Source organism: Phocoena sinus, chromosome 9 (assembly GCF_008692025.1).
Source record: "Phocoena sinus isolate mPhoSin1 chromosome 9, mPhoSin1.pri, whole genome shotgun sequence".
Classification (NCBI taxonomy): domain Eukaryota; kingdom Metazoa; phylum Chordata; class Mammalia; order Artiodactyla; family Phocoenidae; genus Phocoena; species Phocoena sinus.
This window is the reverse complement of record NC_045771.1, coordinates 76,464,861-76,487,245: the sequence shown is the minus strand read 5'-3', so window position 1 is coordinate 76,487,245 and position 22,385 is coordinate 76,464,861. Positions and strand designations below refer to the sequence as shown.

Sequence of the window (22,385 nt, the reverse complement as noted above, 5' to 3'; positions counted from 1 at the left end):
GTCTCTTGGTTCTCTGTCCAGGGTTCTTTTCATGTTATCATGATGAAGCATGAATGATAATATTATCATTATTTCACAGATGGTAAAACTCAAATGGAATCAATGATTCATTCAGTTACATGATCTACATATTATTTTACCCATCAGTGATGTCAGTATAGCTCCAGTACAAGAGGCAAGCATTTGTTGAAGAGGAGTCACTTTGATAATTGGTGGTCCCTCTGCTTCAGGATCCATATTTTTAACTAATAGAAGAAAAATCTGTTAAAGAAAAGCAAGATGTAAAATAAAAGTGTAATAGAAAATGCCCTTAAAATCAACAGCTAAAAGTTAAATAAACTATAAAAACAATAACCAGTATTACTATCAAAGCACATGTTGTTGGACTTCCCTGGTGGCGCAGTGGTTAAGGATCCACCTGCCAATGCAGGGGACATGGGTTCGAACCCTGGTCCAAGAAGATCCCACATGCCGCGGAGCAACTAAGCCTGTGTGTCACAACTAATGACCCCATGTGCCACAACTACTGAAGCCTGCACGCCTAGAGCCCGTGCTCTGCAACAAGAGAAGCCACCGCAATGAGAAGCCCACGCACCACAACGAAGAGTAGCTCCCGCTAGCCACAACTAGAGAAAGCCCATGCACAGCAACGAAGATCCAATGCAGCCAAAAATAAATAAGTAAATTTACTTAAAAAAAAAAAAGCATATGTTGTTGACCACTATCAGAAGTAAACATGTAAGTTCTATACCCCAAGGCACTAAACAATCATCATTAATAGAACATGCTCTCTATTTTCCAAAAATGGTAATGTACTTCAGCTAAGCTATGTGAGCAGCATCACATTTGAAAGACAATTAATAGATCATTAAGAAAATGGACTCTGGCCATGTAAAAGAATGAAAGCAGCTGACCAACAAGGCTCAAAATCTGAATTTAGCCTCAAAAGAACTACTCAGGTACTCGAACCTAGTACAGAATTATCAGCAAATATAGTACTATTTTTACTGCATATCAAACACTGTTGCAAAGGTACAAAATAAAATCAAAAACATAACCTTCGTAAGAAGCGTTATCTTAGAAAACTTTAATGAGAAAAGCAACATATATGCTCTGTTGAAAAACTCAGTTAACACAAAAGAATACAAAAATCACTTAGAAACTTATTTTTAAAAAATAACCACCCGGGGCTTCCCTAGTGGCACAGTGGTTAAGAATCCGCCTGCCAATGGGGGGGACACCAATTCGATCCCTGGTCCGGGAAGATCCCACATGCCATGGAGCAACTAAGCCCATGCACCACAACTACTGAGCCTGCGCTCTAGAGCCTGCGTGCCACAACTACTGAAGCCTGCATGCCTAGAGCCCGTGCTCCACAATAAGAGAAGCCACTGCAATGAGAAGCCCACGCACTGCAATGAAGAGTAGCCCCCGCTCACCACAACTAGTGAAAGCCCACGAGCAGCAACGAAGACCCAACGCAGCCAAAAATAAATAAATTAATTTAAAAAATAAAAATAAAAACCACTCAGAGCCAAAAAAATAAAACAAATTTTTTTTAAAAAAAGGGAATTCCCTGGCAGGCCAGTGGTTCAGACTCCATGCTTCCACTGCTAAGGGCCCAGGTTCGATCCCTGGTCCAGGAACTAAGATCCCGCAAGCCGCACGGTGCAGCCGAAAAAATAAAATAAAACAAATGAAAAAGTAACCACTGGCAACATACAGTATCACCTTTCCAAATGTCTATGTGCATAAAAATACATATATGTATACACACACGAAGATTACACCTAACTGATCAATTACAAACATTCGCATTATCTGTGTATAATTCCTGTATCTGTGTACATGCACCTTTTCTGAAAGACAAAATAGATGACTACTACTCATATTGTTTAGTAGCCAGCTTTAACACTTAAAAATGTATTACAAACATGCCAATAAATAGATTTACATTATCATTTTTAATGCTTACATGGTTTTTAATTATATTTATTTAGTCATCCTCATATTCTTATTTAGGCTACTGCCAATTTATCATTAATTCATTAATTTCATAAACTCTCATATAAATATCCTTATACATACATCTTACTGTAGTGTTCCTACAATTACTATAGAAAAAAAAGTAAGATTGCTAGGCTAAGCTAAAAACTTGAGACAAATTGCCAAAATGCTTTCCAGAAAGATTGGACCAACTTATACTTCCATATTGGCAATAAATGAGTTCCTATTAGCCCATAAACTCACCAAACGCCCTCTCATATTACATATCATTTATTTTTTCTAAACCATTTGGAAATAGATTGCCATACATCACACCCCTTTCATCCTAAATACCTCAGAATATTCCTATATAATCAAGGTACAATTATCAAATTGAGGAAACAACGTTGACAGTACTCTACAGTGCATTTTCCAATTTTGTCAATTATCCCAATAATGACCTTTATAAAAATGAATGGTAGTTGTATTGTTTATTTTTTTAAATTTCTTTCTTTTATTTTATTTTTGGCTGCGTTGGGCCTTCGTTGCTGTGCACGGGCTTTCTACTTAAGCTACTCTTAGCTGCAGTGCACAGGATTCTCACTGCAGTGGCTTCTCTTTGTTACGGAGCACGGACCCTAGGCATGTGGGCTTCAGTAGTTGTGGCACATGGGCTCAGTAGTTGTGGCTCACGGGCTCTAGAGTGAAGGCTCAGTAGTTGTGGCACATGGGCTTAGTTGCTCTGTGGCACGTGGGATCTTCCCGGACCAGGGCTCAAACCCGTGTCCCCTGCACTGGCAGGCGGACTCTTAACCACTGCGCCACCAGGGAAGCCCTGTATTGTTTCTTTAGACATTTATTATTTACCTACCTGGTTTAAGTCTTTTTCTCAACTCTATGCTCCAATATTTTGCTTGTAACATCAGTAGCTGAAAATCTGTAGTGAAAAAAGAAAGTAACTGTCTTATCTTTTCAGACAGGAATGGGATAACAAGCCTAAAGGAAAGGAGTATATAAAAACCTTAAAACACAAATCAGCAAATATTAACTATTACTTTAAAAATATTTCTATTAAGTGCTTTGAGGAATATGAAGAGCACTCCACAAATGTTTTCATTAGAGTTATGAAAGTATTTTCACAAAAATATCTTCATATTTTCCCAGTAAATATACTCTGCTTTAAAAACAATTCTAAACCTGAACATACGGACCCATCTTAGTTTCAAGAGAAGTTGAACAACCAGATTTTGTGACACTTACAGGAAATTCAGAGACTAAAGTAACATGGTAAAGCTTGCCACAAAATATAGGAGAAGGTATAATACTCTGGTCTACAGGACTACTGTCTTAGTTTCTTCAACAGGTGAAAGTAGGGTGGGAAAAAAGGTGGCAGGGGAGGTATAACCATTCTAGAATAAAGGAATCCAACCAAATGCATCCTGGTTTGAAAAAACGAACTTTAAAAAGCCACTCTGAAAGTAACTAAAGAAATCAGAACATGGGCTGGATATCAGATAATATATTTAAATTTTGATTTTGTTAGTGAAATGTTATTACGGTTACGTAGAATGTGTCCTTTTTTTAAAAAAAGGTTGATGATGACGTATTAAGGGCTGAAAAGTTATGACAGCTGTAGTTTATAATAGTTCAGAAAAAATATAATGTTAATGATCTGTTAAATCTAGGTGTTAAGTATTTCACTCTTCTGAATTTTTCTGTATATGGGAAAATTCGCACAATAAATTTTTTTTTAATTCCTGAAATGTATGCAGAACATTCAAATCTAAGCACCTACTTCTAACATTTGAACACAGGTCTTTTAAGTGGAAAAATAACACACATATGCTACAATACAGGTATATGCCTCCTCCAGAAAGGTAAGAAGACCTACAGTGCTTTATTTTGGCACCATCCTAGCAAAGTTGGCAACCTGAATATTCTCACCTTAAATTAAGGCCAGAAAAATTGACATATTTCTAGCAATTATTTAGGATGTAAGGGGAAAAATCCAAAAATTAGATGTAACTTTTTAGAACCAAAAATTAAGGTTATTGAACTTTTATTTCTTAACATATATATATTTCAGAAAAATGTCATATCAACAATCTCTGAAGATCATAACATGAATCTACTTATGAGATCTGAAAAATTAGTCTCCTTTTCAAAATATTGTGGGTCAAATGGATAACATACCCAAAGATTCAGTAAATATGAAGAAAAAGTGGCAAGTTATATATATATAATCTTAGTGGAATGTCTAGAACTCAAAATGTATTCTCCAGTGCTTTAAATTCCCTCCAGTCCAGGGGGACTTCCCTGGTGGTCCAGTGGTTAAGAATCCATCTTGCAATGCAGAGGACGCCGGTTTGATCCCTGTCTGGGTATTAAGATCCCACAGCTACTGAGCCCGCGCACTGCAACTACAGAGCCCACGCACCACAACTTGAGAGAAGCCCGCGCGCCACAATGAAAGATCCCGCGTGCCGCAACTAGGACCCAATGCAGCCAAAAAATAAATAAATAAATAAATATTAAATAAATAAATTCCCTCCAGTCCAATCAACCTACTTATCTTTTTTCTTTGTATCCACTCTTCTATGTGGCAGGTACCATCCCTTTTTTAGGGAGCACACGGACTAGTGAGAAAGATGACTTTAACATTAATATCTCCTTTAACTTTGTGAGTCATAAACAAATCTTCTAGAAGAATAGCTTCCTTGCTCAACTATACAAAATTCCTATACAACTATACAAAATTCCTCTTTTCTATACTTTTTCTGCATTCTGTACTCTACTTACGTTAATATTAATGATTTGCTATACCTGGCCAAGGTGGACTTCAAATATAAATGGCAAACATTCTTAACATGAATGATCAATGAGCCCCTGTTGGGGGAAGAAAGCTACCTGATGACAAAATCTACTCAATCAAGCAATGAATGGAGATGCTTTAGTAAAAGGATTAGAGCAATATCCAAGTCAGAAAATAGTAAATCAATATATACTTAGTATCATCAGAACTTTAAATTTTTTCCATCAAATGTGTGTTAAATGCTATCTTATTATAGCTTTATGTTCCCTGATCATTAACGATGCTGAACATCTCTTCATATTATTACCAGTATGTATTGCCTCTTCTGTACTATGTCCATTCATATCTTTTGTCCATTTTTCTCCTGGGGCATTTACTTCTTTTTATTGGTTTGAGGAACTTTTTATTCTTAGTACAAATTATTTGCAGGCTGTGTGAACTGTCTCTTCTCAGAGTCTATGATTTACCTTTCCTCTTTCTTTAAAGTATCTTTTGATAAAGTTCGTAATTATTTTTTGTGGTTAAAAAAAAAACACAACATGAAGTCTACCTTCTTAACAAAATTTTAAGTGTACAGTACAGCACTGTTAACTATATGCACATTGTTTTACAGAAGATCTCTAAAACTTTTTCATTTTGCATAACTGAGACTCGATACCCATTAAATAGCAACTCCTATTTCCCCCTTCTTTTCAGCCCCTGGCAACCACCATTCTATGTTCTTCTGCTAAGAGTTTGACTACTTTAGATACCTCTTATGATTAGAACCATGTAGCACTGCTCCTTCTGTGACTGGCTTATTTTGTCCAGCATAATGCCCTCAATGTTCATCCATGTTGTAGCATATGACAGGATTTCCTTCTTTTATAAGAAGTATATAATACTCTATTGTATGTATGTACCACCTTTTCATTATCCATTCATCCACTGATGGACATTTACATTGTTTTTCTTGAATTATGCATACTGCTACAATGAACGTGGGAATACAAATATCTCTTTGAGATCCTGATTTCAATTCTTTTGGATAAATATCCGAAAGAGGGATTGCTAGATCATATAGTTGTTCTATTTTAAGCTTTTTGAGGAATCTCCACACTGTTTTCCATAGTACACCATTTTACATTCTTACCAACAATGCACAACGTTCTGATTTCTCCACATCCTCACTAGCACGTTATTTTGTTTTGTTTTTAAATAATGGTCATCATAACAAGTGAAGTGATAACCCTTTGATTTTGATTTCATTTGCTTGATGATTAGTGATGCTCAGCGTCTTTTCATATTCCTGTTGGCCATCTGTACATCTTCTTTGGGGAAATGTCTATTAAGGTCTTTTATCCATTTTTAAATCAGATTATTTGTTTCTTTGTTGTTGTGTTGTAGGTGCTCCTTATATATTTAGGATACTAATCCCTTATTTGATATATTGTTTGTATATATTTTTCTCCCATCCCATAGACTGTCTTTTCACTCTATTATTTACTTCCTTTGGTGTATAGAAGCTTTTCAGTTTGATACAGTCCCACCTGTCTTTTGTTTTTATCGCTGTGCTTTTGGTGTCACATCCAAGAAATCACTGCCAAGATAAATGCTATAAGGCTATTCCCCTGTTTTCTTCTAGGATTTTTTAAAACTGTGGGTCTTATATTTAACTCTTTAATCCATTTTGAGTTGATTTTGTATATGGTATAAGGGTCAAAATTCTTAATGTAGCCAAATTTATTGGCCTTTTCCTTTATTTTTTTAAAATAAATTTCTTTGTTTGTTTATTTATTGGCTGTGTTGTGTCTTCGTTGCTGTGCACAGGCTTTCTCTAGTTGTGGTGAGCAGGGGCTACTCTTCATTGCGCTGCGCGGGCTTCTCATTGCAGTGGCTTCTCATTGTGGAGCAAGGGATCTAAGCGCACGGGCTTCAGTAGTTGTGGCACGCAAGCTCTGAAGTGCAGGCTCAGTAGTTGTGGTGCACGGGCTTAGCTGCTCCGTGGCATGTGGGATCTTCCCGGACCACAGCTTGAACCCGTGTCCCCTGCACTGGCAGGCAGATTCTTAAGCACTGCACCACCAGGGAAGTCCCGGCCTTTTCCTTTATGGATAACACTTCTTTTGTGTTTTCTTTAAACAATCTTGCCCTACTCAAAAGTCCAAAAGATATTCACCTATATTTTCTCCCTGTAAGTTTTAAACTTTTGCTATTGACAAATTTTAAGTCCTTAATCCATGCAGAAAAGTATTTTAATAGCAAGTGAAGTAGTGACCTAATTTCATCTTTTTCCATGTTAAAATAGATAACTACTTTATCCAGCTCCAAGTATTAAATAATCCCTCCTTTCTCCTTTCAGCTGACATACTACTTGGTCATAACTAAGTTCCATTCCTGTGTGGAACTGTTTCTAGTCTCTCTATTCTATTGGTCAACTTATCCATCCCTAAACTGTACCACACTGTATTATTATTGTGTCCTAATAAGTCCTCATATTTGGTAGGGCAAGTCTTTCCTCCCTGTTCTTCTTCAGAAGTGTCATGATTATTCTTGGCCCTATGGTCCTTCATGTAAGTTTAAAAATCAGCTTACCATTCTCCTTGAAAAACCTCTTTGGGATTTTGGGTTGAATTGAATTGAATCTACAGATAAAACTGGAAAGAATTATATCCACAAATAGTCTACTCCTTCATTTATTCAGGTCTTCCTTAATGTTGTTCTGAAAAAATTAATTTGTCCTATAGAGATACTGCATATTTGTGGCAAATCTAACTCTAGATACTTGATAATCTCTAATACTAACAGGGTCTTCCTTTTAATTACACGTTCTCCTTGTTGTTAGCACATGCAACTAATTTTGTATATTTGACATGTATCCAGCCAACCTTGCTAAAAAAAATCCTCTATTATTTCTAATTATTGACTTATAGACTCTTGAGTTTTTCATGTTGTCTGCAAAAGCATATATTGTAAGTTTATACTGTTTGCAAACAATGACATTGATATCTGCCATTCCCAATCATTACGCTACCATTTTAAATTTTCTTACTGCACAGACTAGGATCTCCAACACAGTATTTGAGAACGAGTGGTGGAAATGAGTATCACTGTCCCACACCTGAATTTAAAAAGAATTCTTCTAGGATTCCCCATTAGGATGATGTTTGCTCCAGACTTTTTATTTATCTATTCATTTTTAAACAAACGCTCTTCATCACATTAATGAATTTTCTTTCCAATCCTAATTTATTATACTTTCCTTCCTTGATACTTAGTTCCTTTCTACTACTAAGTAGTATGCCACTGTATGGATATACTACAATTTCTTTATCCATTCACCATTCAATCTGGGTTGTTTCAACTTGGGGGCTAGTACAAATAAAGAGGCTATGAATATCCACATCTAAATCTTGAGCAAATAAGTAGAAATAAACTGGCTGGATCAAATGGCAAATGCATGTTTAAATTCTTAAGAAATTGCCAAAGTATTTTCCAAAGCAGTTGTATCATTTTATATTCTCACCAGTAAGTTCTGGTTACTCCACATCCTTAACAACACATGGTATGGTGATTTTTAAAAATTGTACCCATTTGAATAGCTGAGTAGTGATATCTCAATGTGGTAGTACTTTGCATTTTCCCAAGGGAAAATGATGTTTTACATCTTTTCACAGGGTTATTTGCGATATCTTCTTTACCCAGTTTTTTCCTTTTGTTCCTTGTGCCACTTCTAAAGAACAGAATAGGACAGAGAGATAAAATGTCACTTTTAAGATTATGTTATAAATGACTGTGACATTCATCCTACTTGACTCTTTGCTCCCTCTCACTTGCTCTGATAGAAGCTGTTATGGTGTGAACTGCCTGACGGAGAGGCCCACTTGGGCACCAAGGGCCAGCATGGAACTAGGGCCCCTCCAGTCCAACAAGTCATAGGAAACTGAATCTTGCTAACAACCACATTTGTGAGACTGGAAGCAAATCCCTCCCCAGTTAAGCCTTTAGATGAACGTAACCTCAGCTAGCATCTTCACTGCACCCTTGTGAAAGACCAGGTTTTACCCACTTGAGCCATATCCAGATTCCTGACACAGAAACTGTGAGATAGTAAATAACTGTTGCTTTAAAGCACTATATTTTGGAGTAATTTGTTACACAGCAACAGATAGGTAATATAGCATCTATTGGGATGATTGGCTTTTCCTTTTAAGTTGATTATATGGCAATTTACATTGCTTGACTTTTTAATGTTTAAACTTCTTTGCATTCCTAGGATAAACACCACTTGATTATGTTTTATCCTTTTTGTATAGCGTTAGTTTTGACTTCTTAAATTTTTGCTAAGAATTTTAGTATCATGTTCATGAGGGATACTGGTGCACAATTTTTTTTATTAATTAATTTTTATTTTTAGCTGTTTTGGGTCTTTGTTGCTGCGTGCAGGCCTCCTCTAGTTGCAGCGAGCAGGGGCTACTCTTCGTTGTGGTGCAGGGGCTTCTCATTGTGGTTGCTTCTCTTGTTGCGGAGCATGGGTTGTAGATACACGGGCTTCAGTAGTTGTGGCTCGCAGGCTACAGAGCGCAGGCTCAGCAGTTGTGGCACACGCGCTTAGTTGCTCTGCAGCATGTGGGATCCTCCTGGACCAGGGCTTGAACCCGTGTCCCCTGCATTGGCAGGCGGATTCTTAACCACTGCACCACCAGGGAAGTCCACTGGTGCATCATTTTCTTTTCTTGTATTGTTTTTGTCTTATTTTGATTAATATTGGACAGAATTGAGCCTGGGGTTTTCTTTAGGAGATATAAGGATATTTGGGTTATTTCTTTCTTCTTGTGTAAGTGTTGGCAGTTTGTGTATTTCAAGGAATTTGTCCATTTAAGTTGTTAAACATATGAGCATAAGGTTGCTTTATTGTCCATTTAATGGCTATAGGCTCTGTAGTTATGTTGCCTCTCTTTCTTTATATTAGTTAATTTGCATCTCCTCTTTCTTTCCTGATCTATCTGGCAAGACAGTTATAAATTTTATTGACCTTCGCAGAAAACCAAATTTTGATCTCATTTCCTCCATTGTTTTTGTTTTCTATACCACTGCTTTCTCACATCATCTTTATTTCTTTACTTTTTACCTTGGGTTTGTGGACATTATTGATTTAATATCTTTCTTCTTTTTAAAATAGGCTTTGTAGGGCTAAAAATTCCCTTTCAAACACTGTTTATATTGCATCTCACAAATGTGGATATACTGTGTTGTCATTTTCATTCTGTTCAAAATATTTTCTAACTTTCTGGTATTTCTTATATCATACTTATTGGGTTTTGGTATCAAGGCTATGCTAATCTCAAAATTAGGTGGAGAATATTTTCCTTCAGAAGAGTCTGTAAGGTTGGGATTATTTGATCCTTAAATATTTGATAGACTATAACTATGAATTATAACTGTATCTGTGAATTTCATTTTGTGTTTTCAAAATATGCATAATTTTATTATTTGTTAAACAGATACTCAGAAAAATCCATGTATTTTTTTGGTGATGAAAAGGCTATTATTTTGTACATAAACAATCACCAACCTTACCACAAAAATATAATAATATATACTAAACCAAAGAAGAAGAGAAATCTTCATTGAGTTTTATAATTTTTGGTCATTTGAGTCACTACAATGTAAACTAACCACTGTAACATAAGAGATACAATATTATTCACTACATACATGAGTTTCTCATAGCCACAAGTATTCGATTCCACAAATCACTGAAAAGTTTAAATGCATAAATAACACTCTATTTGGTAGTAGCTACTTCCATAGGGAATTTTGGACAGGCTATCTAACATTCATTCTTTAAAACACCCTCAAGTACGAAACTACTCTTGCTACTGGGAAAATCAGACACACACAAAACCAATTTACCACGATAGGCTTCTATCTGGGCCATGAGAAAAGTCTCAATGAATTTAACAGGTTTTAAGTCATATAAAGTATGTTCTGTGACCACAATGGAATTAAACTAGAAAACAAAACCAGAAAGGTATCCGGAAATCCCTAAATACTGGGAAACTGAATAGCACACCTCTAAATATCTCATGGGTCAAAGTAGAAATCAAAATGCATTCTTACACATAATAATGAAGTGTTGAGGGGACTTCCCTGGTGGTCCAGTGGTTAAGAATCCACCTTCCAATGCAGGGGACGTGGGTTTGATCCCTGGTCAGGAAAGTAAGATCCCACATACCGCAGGGCAACTAAGCCCGTGTGCTCTGGAGCCTGCACACCACAACTAGAGAGCCTGCACTCCACAACTACTGAGTCCACGCCCTCTGGAGCCCACACACCACAACTAGGGAGAAGCCCACACACTGCAACGAAGACCCCATGCATCGCAATGAAAGATCCCACGTGCTGCAATGAAGATCCCGCATGCCACAACTAAGACTCAATGCAGCCAAATAAATAAATAAATGAATATTAAAAAAAATAATTAAGTGTTGAAGGTTTCCTTTTGACATCAAGCACATGATAAAAATATATATTACCGCTATACATATTTAATATTTTATTAAAGTTTTTCTAGCCATCTAGGTAAAGCAAAAAGTATATATAAAGTTTAGAAAGAGAAAAAAATCAATATTTGCAGATGACATAATTGTGAACACAGAAAATTTAAGCCCATCATTGAATTATTAAAACTAATAAGTTAGCAGTGTTGCTAGCTATAAAAATCAATATGCTAAGTTAAATACATTTCTATATACCTGTAACACATAGCAAATTAAATTTAAAATAAACAGCATGTACAGGAGCATGGAAGAATTTCATGTACTCTGGCAATAAGTCTCACAACATATTCTCAAGACATCTGTAAAAAATATATATAAAATTTAACCAATTTAAAAGTATTTATAATTCAAAAAGATACATGCACCCCTATGTTCATAGCAGCACTATTCACAATAGCCAAAACATGCAAACAACCTAAATGTCCACCAACAGATGAATGGATAAAGAAGATGTGGTACATATATACAATGCAATGCTACTCAGCCATAAAAAAGAACGAAATAACGCCGTTTGCAGCAACATGGATGCAACTAGAGATGATCGTATTAAGTGAAGTAAGTCAGAAAGAGAAAGACTAATATCATGTATCACTTACATGTGTAATCTAAAATATGGCACAGGGACTTCCCTGGTGGTCCAGTGGTTAAGACTTCACCTTCCAATGCAGGGGCTGCGGGTTCGATCCCTGGTCAGGGATCTAAGATCCCACATGCCTTGCGGCCAAAAACACCAAAACATAAAAACAGAAACAATACTATAACAAATTCAATAAAGACTTTAAAAAATGGTCCACCTCAAAAAAAAAAAAAAAATCTTTAAAAAAAATAAAATAAGGGCTTCTCTGGTGGCGCAGTGGTTGAGAGTCCGCCTGCCGATGCAGGGGACACGGGTTCGTGCCCCGGTCTGGGAAGATCCCACATGCCACGGAGCAGCTGGGCCCGTGAGCCATGGCTGCCGAGCCTGCGCGTCCGGAGCCTGTGCTCTGCAATGGGAGAGGCCACAACAGTGAGAGGCCCGCGTACCGCAAAAATAAAATAAAATAAAATAAAAAACAAAATAAAATATGGCACAAATGAACCTATCTACAAAACAGAAACACACTCACGTACATAGACAACAGACTTGTGGTTGCCAAGGGGGAGGTGGGTGGTGGAGGGAAGGACTGGGAGTTTGGGATAAACAGAGGTAAACTATTATATATGGGATGGATAAACAAGGTCCTACTGTATAGCACAGGGAACTATAGTCAATATCCTGTGATAAACCATAATGGAAAAGAATATAAAAAAAAGAATGGGGCTTCCCTGGTGGCGCAGTGGTTGACAGTGCACCTGCCAATGCAGGGGACATGGGTTCATGCCCCGGTCCGGGAAGATCCCACATGCCGTGGAGTGGCTGGGCCTGTGAGCCATGGCTGCTGAGCCTGCGCTTCGCAACGGGAGAGGCCACAATAGTGAGAGGCCCGCGTACCGCTAAAAAAAAAAAAAAGAACGTCTGTGTGTATAACTGAGTCACTTTGCTATACAGCAGAGTGTATAGCAGAGTGTACAACACTGTAAATCAACTCTACTTCAATTAAAAAAGTAAAATTTTGTTAAAAAGTCTTAATATAAAAAAAAATACGATTTCGGACTTCCATGGTAGCTCAGTGGTTAAGAATCCGCCTGCCAATGCAGGGGACACAGGTTCAAGCCCCAGTCCGGGAAGATCTCACATGCCACGGAGCAACTAAGCCCATGCACCACAACTACTGAGCCTGTGCTCTAGAGCCCGCAAGCCACAACTACTGAGCCCACGTGCCACAGCTACTAAAGCCCGCGCACCTAGAGCCCATGCTCTACAAGAGAAGCCACCGTGATGAGAAGACTGCGCACCTCAACAAAGAGCAGCCCCCACTCACCACAACTAGAGAAAGCCCGCGTGCAGCAACAAAGATCCAACACAGCCAAAAATAAATTAATTAAAAAAATACCACTTCATGAACTGAAATAATGAATGCTATGAATATATCAATTCTTCCAGATTATAAATTCACAGGAATCATAACTAAAATCCCCAATTTTTTTTCATTTGTGGATTTGATAAAATACTTCCCCAAACCTATATGGAAGTAGAAAATGACAAGAATTGCCAAAAATTGTGAAATGCGCTAAAGCAGAGCTTACAAGGAAATTTATAGCATTATATGCTTATATTAGAAAAAATCTAAAAACCAATGATCTAAGCACCTCCCCTAAGAAACCAGAAAAAGAGAAAATTAAAACCAAAAAAAGCAGAAAGAAACAAACTAAAAACTGAAACGAACAATTCACTAGAGAGATTCAATAGCATATATGAGGGGGCAGAAGAAAGAATCAGCAAACCTGAAGAAAGATCAATTGAGATCACTCAATCTGAGAAAGAAAAAGAATGAAGAAAAATGAACAGTCTCAGAGACCTGTGTGACATTATCAAGCATACCAACCTACACATAATGAGAGTCCCAGGAGAGGATAGAAAGGGAAAGAATACAAGCCAAAAACTTCCCAACTTTGATTAATGGGGGGGGGGGGGGGGGGGGGGGCTGGGGGGGAGAAGAAAAAGAAACTATACATCCAAGAGGCTCACCAAATTCCTGGTAGGATAAACTGAAAGAAAGCCACACTGAGAACCTTATAATCAAACTGCCAAAAGCCAAATACAATGAGAATTCTGAAAGCAGGGAGAGGAGCAATTCATTATATTAAAAGGATCTTCAATGATTAAAGGCTGATTTCATATCTAAAACCATGGAGACCAGAAGGCAGTGGAATAACATTTTCAAGCAGTGAACAAAAGACTTAACGAAGAATTCTATATCTAGAAAAATTATCCTCCAAAATTGAGAAAAAAATTAAGATATTCCCAGATAAACAAAATCAGATAGAACTTGTTACTACTGATCTTGTCCTACAAGAAATACTAGGAGGAATCCAGTCAGGATAAAATGAAACACACCACTAGGTAGTAACTGGAATTCATATGATGAAACAAAGAGCACTGGCAAAGGTAACAACATAGATGAATATAAAAGAAAACTGGACAAACCAATAAAATAAATCTTTGTTGATAGGCATTCAATATATAAAGATGCAAATTGTATGACAACAATAGCACAAAGGAAGGGGGAAGGGAATGGAGCCATATACTGTTGAAGTTAAAATGATACTAATCTGAGCCAGTTTGTTATAAATTAAAATACTAATTATAATTCCCTAGGCAAACACTAAGAAAATAACTCAAAAAAATATAAGACAAGAGACAAGAAAACTAAAATGGTATATGAGAAAATATCTGTTTAAAACAAGTGAAGGCAGTAATAAAGGAAGAATGTGACTATAAAAATGTACAGAAACAAATAGAAAAATGGCAGACATAAATCCTTTTAAATGTAAAATGGATTAAACAATCCAATAAAGGGCAAAAATTGGCAGAATTAAAAAAAAATCAAAGTATACCCTATAAGAGACCTATTTTATATTCAAACACAAAAATAGATTGAAAGTAAAAGAATAGTACATAAGTAAAGGCAACTACATACATAAACATAAAAGTCTGCATTAATGGATTTTTGGTTAGTAATTCCTCTTTTTCCCTTCTACTGACTTAAAATACAATTATATAAAACAATAATTAAGGGCTTCCCTGGTGGCACAGTGGTTAAGAATCTGCTTGCCAACACAGGGGACATGGGTTCAAGCCCTGGTCCGGGAAGATCCCACATGCTGTGGAGCAACTAAGCCCATGCGCCACAACTACTGAGCCTGCGTGCCACAACTACTGAGCCAACGCACCTAGAGCCCGTGCTCTGCAACAAGACAAGCCACGGCAATGAGAAGCCCGCGCACCACAACCAAGAGTAGCCCCCGCTCACTGCAACTAGAGAAAGCCCGTGCGCAGCAACAAACAAACACCCAATGTGGCCAAAAATAAATTAATTTTTAAAAAAAATTTAAAATCTATGTTAATCACTGCCATTTATAACATTGTTATTTGTAACATACAATGTCATTAATATTGCATATTTATTTATATATGTTATATGTTTACTATATATATCAACATAACATATACAAATATAATACTTATATTTGTTACATATTTATAATATACACATTTAAATGCACATTATATATGTGCTTATACATAGTGCATACATTATATATGTTATACATACAACAGTAACAATATGTCATTTATAACAATAACAACGTAAGGGGGTTGGGGAATGGAGTTATACAGGAGTGAAGTTTTTGTATACTATTAAAAACAAGTTGTTATTAATCTGAAATCATTGTTATAAATGTGAATTGTAATCCTCAAGACAACCACTAAAAACATAACTAAAATATATACAGAAAAAATGAGAATGCAATCAAAACAGTACACTAGAACGTCTAACACAAAAGAAGGCAGTGAAGGAACTGAGTAACAAAAACATACGACATACAGAAAACAGAGCAAAACGGCAATGCAAGCCTTCTATTTGAATAATTTCATTCAAGATAAATGGATTAAACTCTCTAAGAGACAGAGACTGGAAGGTTAAATATAAAAAGTGATCTAACTATATGCTGTCTACAAGAAACTCATTTTAGTACCAAATACACAAATAGGTTGAAAATAAAAGTGTAAAAGATATGCTATGAAAGTAGTAACCAAAAGAGAGCTAGAGTGACAATACTAATATCAGACAAAATAAATTTTAAGACAAAAATTGTTAAAACAGACAAAGAAGAATGTTATATGATGATATGAGTCAATCAAGATAAAAAAATTATAAACATATATACACCTAACAACAGAGCCCCAAATTATATGAAGCAAAAACTGACAGAAGATGGCCCAACAACAGTTGGAAGCTTCAATATATTTCACTTTCAATAATGAACAGAACTAGACAAAAGATAAACAAGGAACTAGAAAACTTAATACTGTAAGGTCGGATCTTAACAAACGGCACTGCGAAACAGAGGAAAGCTTCAAGTGAGCTTTATTAGGGAGAGCTCCGCTTCAAGTGAGCTTTATTAGGGAGAGCTCCGCTTCAAGTGAGCTTTATTAGGGAGAGCTCCGCTTCAAGTGAGCTTTATTAGGGAGAGCTCCCGGGCGAGGTTCACTGGTCCGAGAGAAAGGGGCCAGAGAAGTCGCACCTGGGCGAGGGTTGGGCAAGATTTTATAGGGGAAGAAGGGAAAGGGGTGTGGTGAATCTGGGAGGGCGCAGGGTATTCCTTATTTGGTGGTCTTTTCGGGTATCCTGGGGGACCGTTAGTCCCGCCCCTCGAAAGGCGGGGAAGGCTGGGCTGGGTTCAAAGTCCCCAGGTCAGTTCCTGGAACTGGGTGGTCCGGAATGCCTCTAGGGCAGTTTCTGGAACTGGGTGGTCCGGAGAATTTCGGTCTGATGCAACCTGTGAATCTGATTGTGTTCCCCTGCCTCGGGCCAGTTGGCCTTACAAATACTATAAACCAACTAGACCTAACAACACAGAGAATACTCCAACAAACAAGAGGAAGATACACATTCTTCTCAGGTGAACATGGAATATTCTCCATGATAGATTGTACGTCAGGGCACAAAAAAAGTTAAAAAAGACTAAAATAATACAAAGCATCTTCTCTGACCACAGTAGAATAAGAAATCAGTTATCAAAAAGAAATTTGGAAAATTAAAAAATGTTGAATGAAACAATACACTCTTAAATAACCAATAGGTCAAAGAATCCATTACAAGGTAAATTAGAAAACACCTTGAAATGAATGAAAATACAACGTATCAAAACTTAAGGAATGCAACGAATGCAGTGCTAAGAGGAAAATTTATAGTTGTAAAAGCCTACATTAAAAAAAAAGAAAGATCTCTCAAATCAATGGCCTAAAATCTCCCTTATGGAACCCCTAAAAAGAAGAGTTACCTAAACCCAAAGCAAGAAGAGGAAAGAAATATTACAGATTAGAATGTGAATAAACAAAATAGAAGAAAAACCATAGAGAATCAATGAAACCAAAAGTTGCTTCTTTAAAAGGATCACCAAAGTTAACATTTAGCTAAAATGACCAAGAAAAATGAGAAGACTCAAATTAGTAAAATCTGTCAACAAATCATTTAACCTAGATGAAATAAACAAATTCCTAGAAACATACAAAGTACTAAAAGTGATTCAAGAAGAAAGGGAATACTTTCTAACTCATTCTATAAAACAAATATTACTCTGATACCAAAGCCATAAAAAGACATCACTTGAAAACTACAGACTAATAATGTATCTTATATGTACATATGAAACAGGAGGGAAGAGGGCAGGGCACAACTCTTAAAGAATGACAAAGGGCTTCCCTGGTGGCACAGTAGTTGAGAGTCCGCCTGCCGATGCAGGGCACACGGGTTCGTGCCCTGGTCTGGGAAGATCCCACATGCCGCGGAGTGGCTAGGCCCTTGAGCCATGGCCACTGAGCCTGTGCGTCCGGAGCCTGTGCTCCGCAACGGGAGAGGCCCCAACAGTGAGAGGCCCGCGTACCGCAAAAAAAAAAAAAAGAATTACAGAGCCGTTGAGGATACGACATAAACTGGTTAAAACCAACTAGGTCCAAGATGGTGGAAGATTCCACTTCCAATAGACCTTGAGCCTCATCATACGGTCATTGTAATACATTAGCATGCTAAATGACACACCCACGGGTGTCATGACAGTTCCGAGGTTGACCATAAAAGCACAAAAAGTGGGTGGCAGCCCAATTCCTAGAAATCCCCGCCCCTTCCCCGAAATAGTTGGAATAATCCTATGAAATTACCCGGCCCGTAAAAACTAACCTCCCCATATTCTGGGCCACTCTCACCTTTTGAGACAGACCTCATTCTGTCTATGGAATGTGTGTCTCTCTAAATAAATCCACTTCTTATCTATAACTTTGTCTCTCACTGAAATCTTTCTGCTATGAGACATAAAGAACCTGAGCTTCATTAAGTCCTGAGACCAGGTGTGCGATCTCAATCAGAAGACAGTGGGTTCCAGTCCCAGTCTGACTGAGTTTTGGCTGAGCAAAAGTCTCAGCCTGTGGATTCAAGTGCCAATCTGAGTTTTGGCTGGGTTCGAGTCCCATCTGAGTTGTGCAGTTTCATATAGATGCAAAAGTTCTCCACAAAATACTAGTAAACTAAATCCAGCCTTATATTAAAACAATTTACACCATGACCAAGTTGGATTTAACCCCAAACATGCAAAGGTGGTTCAACTTACGAAAATCAATCAATGGAATTCACCATACTAATGAGATAAACAGAACCACATGATGAACTGTTAATATAGTAAAAATTGAAAAAAAAATCCAACATCTTTTCATGATATAAACGCTCAAAAATGTAGGAAAAGAAGGGAATTTCATCAACATGATAAAGGGCACCTAAGAAAAACCCACATATAACATCATACTTAATGGAGAAAGACTGAAAGCTTTCCCCCTAACATCAGGAAAAAGACAAAGACGTCTGCTTTCTTGCTAATCATGGAAATTAAGCTACGGCAATTAAGCAATAAAAAGAAAGACATCCAGATTTGAAAGAAAGAAGTAAAACTATCTCTATTCACAGATCACAAGATTTTATATCTTGAAAACTCCTAAGAATCCACCAAAAAAACCTATCAGAGCTAATAAATAAATTCAGCAAACAAAATCAGCATATAATAATCAATTGTAATTCTATATAGCAATTAACAATCTGGAAATGAAACTAAGAAAACAATTCCAGTTAGAAAAGCACCTGAGCATAACTTTATAGTTATGCCCTCTGGCCTCCTGTATCTGAGCTTCCTTGGATTCAAACAACTGCAGACCATGTAGTACTGTAGTACATATTTAATGAAAAAAAAAATCCACATATAAGTGGACCTGCACAGCTCAAACGTGTGTACAATGAAAATTACGGAACATTGCTGAAACAAACTAAAGCGGACCTAAGTAAGGGGGAAAACATCCTGTGTTCATGGATAGGAACCTATAATACTGTTAAGATGGCAATACTATACAAATTCAATGCAATCACTCTCAAAATTCCAACTGCTCTTTTGTAGAAATGAATAAGCTGACTATAAAATTCATATGAGGGCTTCCCTGGTGGCGCAGTGGTTGGGAGTCCGCCTGCCGATGCAGGGGACGCGGGTTCGTGCCCCGGTCCGGGAAGATCCCACGTGCCGCGGAGTGGCTGGGCCCGTGAGCCATGGCCGCTGAGCCTGCGCGTCCGGAGCCTGTGCTCCACAACGGGAGAGGCCACAACAGTGAGAGGCCCGCGTATTGCAAAAAAAAAAAAAAAAAAAAAAAAAAAAAATTCATATGAAATTTCAAGACCCTTTCAATAACCAAAACAATCCTGAAAAAGGAGAACAAATTTAAAGGACTCAGACTTCCCAATTTCAAAACTTACTAAAAGGCTACCAGTAATCAAAGCAGTGTGGAAGTAGCTTAAACATATAGATCATGGAATAGAACTGATAGTCCCAAACAACCTCATACATCTATGGTCAACTGATTTTCAACAGTCTTTTCAAGAAATGGTGCTGGGACAAATGGATATCCACATGCAAAAGAATGAAGCTGGACCCTTAGCTCACACAATATACACAAATTAATTTAAAATGGGTCAAAGAACTAAGCTAAAACTACAAAACTCTTAGAAGATGAAGTAAAGCCAAATGACCTTGGATTTGGCAATAGGTTCCTAAATATGATACTAAAAGTACAAGAAACAGAAGAAAAACATAAAATTTAATTTTATCAAAATTAAAACTTTTGTGTATCACAGGACACTGCCAATAAAGTGAAAAGACAAGCCACAGGATTGGAGAAAATTTTTGCATATCTATCTGATAAGAGTCTAGTATACAATGGCTACGTTCCCTGCATCGGCAGGTGGACTCTCAACCACTGCGCCACCAGGGAAGCCCTACAAAATCTTTAAGAACGCTTACAACTCAACAACAAAAAGACAAGAGCCCAACTAAAAAATGGGCAAAGGACCTGAAAAGACACTTATTCAAAGAAGATATACTAATGGCCAAGTAACACATGAAAAGATGCTCAACATCACTGATCATTAGAGAAATGCAAATTAAAACCACGATGAGATACCACTTCACAGCCATTAGGAAAGCTATAATTAAAAAAAAAAAAGGAAATATAACAAGTGTAGGTGAGGATGTGGAGAAATAGGCAACCTTTTACACTGCTGATGGTAATGTACAATGATGCAGCCACTGTGGAAAAGCTTGGCAGTTCCTGAAAATGAAAGAAGCCAGGCATAAAAAAACACTTATTTTATTATGCCATTTATATCAATATGAAATGTCCATAATTGGCAAATCCATAGAAACAGAAAGCAGATTAGTAGTTGCCACAGGTTGGGGGGTGGGGGGGATAAGGAATGACTGCCTAATGAGTACTGGGTTTCTTTTGAGGTACTGAAAATGTCTGGAATTATATGGTGGTGATTGTTGCACAACACTGTGAATACACTGAAAGTCACTGAATTATACACTTCAAGATAGTTTACATGAATTTTATGTTAGGGAATTTCATCTTAATTTTTTAAAAAACTACATGAGATAACCAGTTCACACCCAGTGAGTGACAAGGATGTTTAACAACTGGGACTCTCATACATTGCTGCAAGTAACAGTTACTAAAAACTTCTGTAGTTTCTCACCATGTTAAACATTCAGTAAACATATGATCTATCAATTCCAAGAAAAATAAAAGCCTATGTCCACAAAAAGACCTATATACAAATGTTCATAGCAGCATTATTCATAATAGCCCCAAATTAGAAATAACCCAAATATCCATCAAGAGGGGATGGATAAACTGTGGTATATTCACAGAATGGAATACTACTCAACAATAAAAAGGAATGGACCACTGATACATGTAGCAACATGGATGAATCATGAAAATATGTTATGCAAAATAATGGAGATGCAAAGCATATCAATTACATGATTCCATTTATATGAAGTTGAAATACAGGAAAAATTATTTATGATATTAGAAATCAGAAGAGTGGTTACCACTGGTGAAGGGAGATTGGAACAAGGAGTGAAATAACTTTCTGTGGTGACAGAAATGTTCTTTATTTTGATGAGGGGTGGTAATTACATGGATATACATATTTTTTAGAACTCATCAATCCGTACGCTTACAATGGGTGCACTTTATTGTATGTGGATTATAAAACATACTAGAAATTTTTAAAACTTACATGATGAGACTTCAATGGGAGCCTTAAAGTAAACAAGTCTCACTGGGCCTAGCCCATTGCAGGTGCTCAATCAATATAAAAGGAAAGAAAAAAGTGGGCTAGGAAGGTAGATTGTTTTATAACCGTGGCTGGGAGTTCCCTCGTGGTGCAGTGGTTAAGAATCCGCCTGCCAATGCAGGGGAAACGGATTTGATCCCTGGCCCGGGAAGATCCCACATGCCGTGGAGCAACTAAACCCATGTACCACAACTACTGAGCCTGCGCTCTAGAGCCCGTGCTCTGCAACAAGAAGCCACCGCAATGAGAAGCCCGCGCACTGAAGAGTAGCCCCCGCTTGCCACAACTAAAGAAAGCCCACACACAGCAATGAAGACCCAAAAAAGTCAGAAAAAAATCATTGCCAAATATGTATTGTGTAATATCCTAAAGGAATTTACAATCTAGTTCAGAATGTAATACAACCTATGAACCAACTCAGTATCCTTAACAGCTCCGGCAGGTACCACAGCAGCCTCTGAATTATACTGTCTCAACGTGATTCACTCTCAAATTTTGAATTTTCCTGTCTTGCTTATTCTCCATTTTTGACCCTTCTCTTAGGTTATGTTCAGGGACTTGATACGCTGAATTTTCCTTGGTTTCCCAGCCCAGCCTCACCTGAGACACGGACTCCAGTGCCACAGCCACTAACCAACTCTATCCCTTCATATGGTTAGTTTGCAAAACTAAGAACTTAATCTCAGAAAAACCTGAGGCCCTCCAACTCACCAGGGTAATGAGACT

At 37.4% G+C, this 22,385-nt stretch overlaps 1 protein-coding gene across 2 annotated transcripts in view; it reads right to left on the bottom strand.

The window, feature by feature from the left end:
• SLC25A40 (solute carrier family 25 member 40) overlaps positions 1 to 22,385 on the bottom strand; it is a 58,956-nt gene that overhangs the window by 33,574 nt on the left and 2,997 nt on the right. Inside the window, exons 2-3 of one of the 2 annotated variants that reach the window (XM_032643697.1) lie at positions 2,858 to 2,923; positions 141 to 261 (exon numbers count right to left, since the gene is read on the bottom strand). In XM_032643697.1, coding sequence (XP_032499588.1) covers positions 141 to 237 — 97 coding nt within the window. In that variant the 5' untranslated portion in view covers positions 238 to 261; positions 2,858 to 2,923. The remainder of the gene's footprint in view (positions 1 to 140; positions 262 to 2,857; positions 2,924 to 22,385) is intronic. The other variant, XM_032643698.1, reaches the window with a different exon arrangement.